At 36.1% G+C, this 7,164-nt stretch overlaps 1 protein-coding gene across 1 annotated transcript; it reads left to right on the top strand.

Moving 5' to 3' along the window:
- Nucleotides 1-469: 469 nt before the first annotated feature.
- LOC108558804 lies at nt 470-6,476 on the top strand (the record flags this gene model as incomplete). The annotated part of the gene is made up of 3 exons (XM_017915835.1): nt 470-683; nt 3,779-3,947; nt 6,281-6,476. Coding segments are annotated over 3 exons (579 nt in total), but the record flags the coding sequence as incomplete, so codon positions are not given.
- Between the last annotated feature and the right edge of the window lie 688 nt (nt 6,477-7,164).

The following is a 7,164-nucleotide window of genomic DNA, read 5'->3' on the forward strand; positions in this document are numbered from 1 at the left end:
ACGCGTTCAAATTTGAAAAATTGAAATGAAAACGTTCGAAAAAGCAGTGATTTACTCGAAAACTATAATAGATAAAATGAAAAAACACAACTTTCTAAGTTCAGTCTTCTAATTACGCTGTAAAACTGAAACTAGGACTCTAAGTTTAGCAAATGGGATTCGCGCTTCCACTACATTTCCGATGTGTCGGCCTCATGTAATCCGGGATTATCAACTTCGGCTAACTATTGTACAATTATTTACTACTTACTTGAAAATCTTTATAAGAAACACAAACAAAATTTAAACTTAAAGATTAGCTTACTTTATGTTTATATAAGTTAGTCCAGTAAAGACGATTGATTATTTTCTGATTGATGAAATTGTAATAGTCTTGAAAACTATCAATTACGGAATTTAATTACAAATGTAGCAATTAATTAGAAAGTGTAGAAAATTTTAAAGTATGATTTTTATGTTTTTTTTACAGGTGACATGGTTGCATCATAAGGAAGATTCGATCCACCTGCTGACAGTCGGAAGGAGCGCTTACAGCAGCGACGAGAGGATCACCCTGAGCTTCCGCTACCCAAACAACTATCGGCTGGCAATAGTTTACGTAACCCAAAGGGATGAGGGATTGTACGAGTGCCAAGTGGCAACGCACCCGCCTCGAGTAAAGAGGATCTTCCTGAAAGTCATAGGTTAGTAACCGAATGGTGTATTTATTCCCCAGCTCATCAACGAACCCGGTTCACCCCTGACCTAGAAACAAGAACGAGTGAAGGGGATGGTTGGTTTGGCGTAGAACGTTGCATATTCATGAAAGCCACCCCCTTAATGTCTTTCTTCTGTTTGGCGCACTCTTAATATTTATTTCATTGTAACGGGATTGTCTGGAAGTTTTGCGCCATCATAAACATCGAAGTATAAACGTTTCGGCTCGTGTGACTGACAGCTAGATTAGACGTGAATCGATATGTTACCGATGCGACGGGGATGGGTTTTTTGGGAATAAAAAGATACGAGGGTAGAAAGCAACAAAAATAAAAATAAATAAACAAAGAACTAAAGGAAACAACCACCCACAACTCCCTCCTTCCGTATAAAAAAAAAGAAGATAACTAAATAAATAAATAAATACAAATGAAAATAAACATAAAGAGAGATCAGGATTGATTTGTTTTTGGACTGGTGCAGATTCGGATAGGCATTGCTGTAGTTGTCGTCGAGAAGGAAATTCAGCGTCGACAAGAATTGTGTCGGCTATAAAAATGATTTTGATGTTTCGTTCGTTTTGGGCGCGTCGCTCCTGTTTTTATTCCATGCGCTCGCATTAAAAGCAATCGAAAAATCCCCGTTGAGTTTATAAATTGGAACATCCATCAGGCCATTTATTTGGCAGTAAAAGAAAGAGCTTTGATGGAATAAAGCCTCAATTTTACACATCCCTGGCGCAATTCCGTCGGCTGCTGAATTGATTCGGTCCCCGTCCGGCCCCGCTAATAAAACTAAATAGGACCATCGTCGCGGGGGACCATTCCTTGCTTGCTACTGGAGAAGGGGGGCAATCAGTCCATCATTCGCATTCCACGTACAAGGATAACGGCCATCCGTTCACCTCAGCAGGATGTGACCATTTGCCAACGGGCTTTACGTCCCATTATCATTTGGCAACAGTAAGCCCGGGCCTTACATCACCAACCACCCCTGCCCTTTCTTTACGCCGCCAACCCACCAAAAACCAACCACATAACCCAAATGAAGCCTCCCCCCACGATCGTTTTCAATAAAACAACGAAATTAACCCGCCGCCTAACCGCAAACAATCATCCAGACTTCTTTATTTATTTACTGTTTTCCTCTCGCAAAACTTAAACAAACCTCGCAACACTTGACTTCTCAAGCGACACTTCAAACCCACTAATTAACACTTCTGCAGATTATCTTTTTGCTTCACATATCTTAATAACCATTAAAACATTATTACCAAAACCTAGACAATCCAAACATTATATTAATTAATTGTACAATTAATTAATTTGTAATGTTTACATAGTAAAATAACATTTATTCATACTTATTTATTACTTTTGCTTATTTTAACAATTAAATATATTTAAAAAAGAATAAAAAAAAACAATTATTTAAATTTTTATATTTACAAAATGATTATAGATAATTTAAATTTGCTTTAGATCTACTTTAGTTTGGACACTTTCATCAGAATGTTAGTAAGAAAATTTACAATTATTATAATATCATAAGCATTACTAATGAAACTACTTGATAAAATTGTATAATTTATAATGATACTTCCCTTTTTCATTTCATCATCTTCTCAATTACATTTCATATGCAAAAATTGGTCGCAGCGCTGATGAAATGAATGAAAGTAGCCAATTTATTTCGTAAGAAAGACGTCCGGAATTAATCAGTGGAGGTTATATAAAGGTGACTAAAGTGAGGTTTGAGAAAAAAAAAATTGAATGAAGTTCAATGAATATAAACGAGCAAAATCGTTTACGGTTTAGTGGAAGCGATCAGGAAACGTAATGAGTGGGTTTAATTAATTAATGTAAGGAACCAATAATGGGATCCAAACTAAGTGTTGAAAGTTTGCGGTGTATTGTATAGTTGCTTCAAAGGGACTAAACGTTTGATCATTTTCAATAAAACTAACCGCCGACTTCAAACAATAATAGCACTATTTGCCTTGAAGAGAAATCCGTGGGTGGGAACAATATTTCGATCTAAATGGAATCGTTTAATTAAAATAACTATTTTCTAGTAGTTAATTGGAACTTAATGAGATGGGATGTGTTTGGTTTATATCTGCTCGACCCAAAGATCTCACTTAATCCTTATATGATACATGTTGTTTCTGAAAGCAATTGTGCGAGCTCCAATTCACATCGCTTGTTTACTTAAGGCGTACAATAATTCATATATAACTGAATGGACTGGAATGCAGGTTTAGAGGTATAAGAACGTTGATGATAATGGTATACGGGGGCGTGGTGTGGGACAGTCGCTTGGAAACATGGGCTCGGCGAAGATTAAAAATTATATGGGGCTAAACATTTGGGTTTGGGATTTATGATGGCTAGAGAGGTAGTTTGTCCTTGCGAAGTAAGTAATTGTCCCAAGTAATAATCCGTACAAGATGTCACATGGGAAGGGTATAATCTACCGTCACCTGCTGCTGCCTACCTGAAATATTCCCTTAAATGCCTGCTGGAAGATAACGAAAGTTTAGTGCACCTCATTAGTTATGAGTGCCGTTAGGTGCAGACATTTATCTCGCTTGATCACTGCTCCAGATTGCACTGGCCCTTCTGACGCAATCAATTTTACATAATCATCATTTGCTTACATCCACCAAAACTTATTGTGTGTGTTTGTGTGTCATTCCGAAATACAATTCCGGACATTTTGATGAATATTGTTACCAGTAACTTACAAGCATTTTTCATACCTTAGATGAACAATAAACAATTTGCTTATTGAATCTTAAATAAAAGAAATACATCAACTTTTATTACACAAAAAAAAATACCAATTTAAATTTAATAACATTTTTAATACCAATCAATTTTTTGTTATATAAAAATATATGTCGAAAAGTACAGGCGATATAAATATTCACTCTCTAAAACGTGTCTTTTGGCATTTACCCACTTACAATTGACTGTCAATTATAAAATTTGCATTTTTGTTTATATTTCGTATGAAACTATAACGTTTTAAGATGAATCTACACAAAATATAGCTAAGATGTTATCTTTTTCTGTTTCAGCTCCTGAACTAACAATCTCTGATGAATCTGGACGTCAAGTTTCTGAACGCTACTACAAAGCTGGAAGCAGCTTAGAGTTGACCTGCTTTGCAACTCAGGTGGGAAACCCGAACGAGGAGCACCCGATCGCCTGGAAGCACGGAGATCGCACCCTCACCGATGGCATCAGGTAACTATCACCCCGCAGAGCTACCACATAGTCCATCAAAACCAACCAACCCCTCCGTACATCAACAATTTTACTGCCACCCTAATGGTCGCAGCGATTTACTCCCTGCATTATGGCTCGTCTGCGCGTTCCAATCTCTTCTTTTTTTGCTTCTTCTTCTTCTTTCAACCAGCGTGATGTGTTGTCCTCCTTTTCTTCTCGTCTTTTTTTTCCATCTCCTTCTTTCAGCCCTCCATGGTGCCAACCCCTCGATTGATCGCTGTGTAAATAGACGCTGGAGAGAAACCGAAAGTAAATTTCACGAGCAACGCACACATATCATTTGCTTGTTGTGTGCTCGAATAACACACACATATATATATATCTTTATATATAGAGATATACACGCATGCTACCGAGATTCATATCAGCGATTTACAAAATGGCACACAGCGGGGACACAAGCTGGGGTGATAAAGGGGAGGGCGAAAAAGTTTTCGGCCATCGCTTACAAGAAACTTCCCCAAACTGCAACGTCTCTTGTTCCCAGGCGATGCTCGAAATCGGAGACTGATTCTTTTTGAGCCTACATCTTTTATTTTATTTATACAATTTTTTTGTTCCTTGCTACAAAATCTAATAAGTTATTTTTGTGGTCAGTGATTTACGACACGATTTTAATCTGTTTACAACCAACGTTTTACAACCTTTATATTTTTATTCACTTGACAAGCAACATCTGTATTCAAGATTGTTTGCTACCATTCTTCATACGCATTTGTATAGCATATAAAAAAAGATACCAAAATTATACATTACATAAGATAATCTTAGAAATACTTTCTCTTTTTATTTTCTTATTTCGTAACAATTAATGAAATATAAAGATTGATTAACAGTTAAATTATTTAATTTTTCAATGTGTTTCTGTAATTAACAATTAAAATTTATTTTTAATACTTTTTGACAACAATTTTTTTTTTATCATAGGTTAATACAATTTTGAAATTTATTTATATCTTTAACAAAAAAAATATGTTCAACATATAAATTGTATATTTTAATATACACTTAGGAATTTAGTCAAGGTGTTACGTAAGAGATTATTATAGAGGAAATTTTGGATTATTATCGTAGTTAAAATTGCATCATAATTCATACTTCTGAAGGGTCTTAAAATGTTGAAAAGAAAACCAAAATTATACATTACATAAGATAATCTTGGAAATACTTTCTCTTTTTATTTTTTATTTCGTAACAATTAATGAAATATAAAGATTGATAAACAGTAAAATTATTTAATTTTCTGTAATTAACAATTAAAATTTATTTTTAATACTTTTTGACAACAATTTTTTTTTATCATAGGTTAATACAATTTTGAAATTTATTTATATCTTTAACAAAAAAAATATGTTCAACATATAAATTGTATATTTTAATATACACTTAGGTAATTTAGTCAAGGTGTTACGTAAGAGATTATTATAGAGGAAATTTTGGATTATTATCGTAGTTAAAATTGCATCATAATTCATACTTCTGAAGGGTCTTAAAATGTTGAAAAGAAAACAACAGCTTGGGTATAGCGGAGGTGTGAACACGGCATAAGCATTTCTCATCATCATGAAAATGTTAAGTTAAAGGCGCCTTTTAATTAGGTTCTGATGGAGCTCTTAGGGCGGGAGTGAGTTATATTGAAATGAGCTAGGTAATTGAAATGAATGGGGCCTGATGAATACACGAAATCATATTTTTCGGGAAAGGCTTAATTGGTATGAGGCGAGGCAAGGTGACAGAAGAAGAAGAAAAAAAAAAGAGGTACAGGAAAGCAGACATAAAATTGTCACGGCTTTCGCTCCGAAAGTTTCTCAACAAAAACTGAAGTCGAAGGCCAGATAGAAGTTCCACCTAGGGAAATTATACCGGCGACAACTTTCAGCTAATGCTAATGCATTTGTGTTGTACACTCGGAGACAATTTTATTATGACTTTGGGAGGCGCGTGTGCGCGTCTCCGTATGGCCCTTTTCGCCCATTACCACCGCGATCCGAAATCTCGTTTTATACTATAATACGTTTCCAATGCGGATACACCGCTTCTCTCCAAGAATCTCGTATAACCAAAAGCGCGTCTAGAAAAAAAAAAGAAATCATCCCCTCACGAGGATGAGAACATGGACGTCTCGAAAGTGATCGGGTGGTAGTGAAAAAAAAACACGGAAAATTGAAGGAATTTGCAGACTTCACACTTGGGAAATCAATTACACGTACGCGAAAATAAAATATTGAGTGCGAAAGACGATGGTTTGCGTTGAATTTGCGCAAATAATTTGTTCGTTTCTTCGTCCACAGCTCCAACAGCTCCGCCGTCTCCGATACGGCCACCTCAACTCTGACCATGGCTCCACTACGCAGGGACCATTCTGGCAACTACACTTGCTCCGTCGGCTCTTTGGCTTTCGCTACCGTCGGTGTACACGTTCTTAATGGTAAGTTATTGCACGAAAATCTGCCAAATCTTGCCATTAATCTTAACTTTCTGAAGTAAGAAGGAGGAGGCGGCGTCGACGACGACGTACTAGTCGCGGCCGCCCAAATCAAACCGCCTTCAAAGAATTCCTCGCGATTTTAACAGAGATAAATGGAAATCAATTGCCCCTGAACGATTCATCCCCCAATAAATCTGGGTCAATCGCGCGAAAAAGCATACGAATGCGAAATAATGGAGAAATCGTACAAAAGACTTACTTTATAGTTATTCGTGCAGCTTGTTGTACTAATTACTTTATTAATTAAAACCTGCAATATTTTCTTTACACTTTATTGATGATGTCTCAAAATTATCACACAGTATTTCTAAGAACAACACAAAATACAATTACTTCATCGTTGTACATCCTCCAAAATTATCTTAAATAAAAATGGATTATGATATTTGGCAGGTAATCAATATGATTAAACTAGAAACATCTCAATGTGTCATCAAAGAATACTCTTACGCGACGTTTATCATCAAAGTGAACTCGTAGAGTCAAAGGGAAAGCCAAAAGCTCGGCCGGAATGTTTCATGTTTTGACATTGAAACCGATATGTGTATTGTTTCGATTCACATAACAATGCGTCCAGAACATGGCTAGATCCACGATTGTAGCCTCGTTTCTGCTACCCCCCTTCATTCGCTTTGTATTTGAAACGCACCGCAATCATTGGCTTGTTTATGTCGACAGCATTCACCG

This window comes from Nicrophorus vespilloides, unplaced genomic scaffold (genome assembly GCF_001412225.1).
Source record: "Nicrophorus vespilloides isolate i.1.1-1 unplaced genomic scaffold, Nicve_v1.0, whole genome shotgun sequence".
In the NCBI taxonomy this organism is placed as follows: Eukaryota; Metazoa; Arthropoda; class Insecta; order Coleoptera; family Silphidae; genus Nicrophorus; species Nicrophorus vespilloides.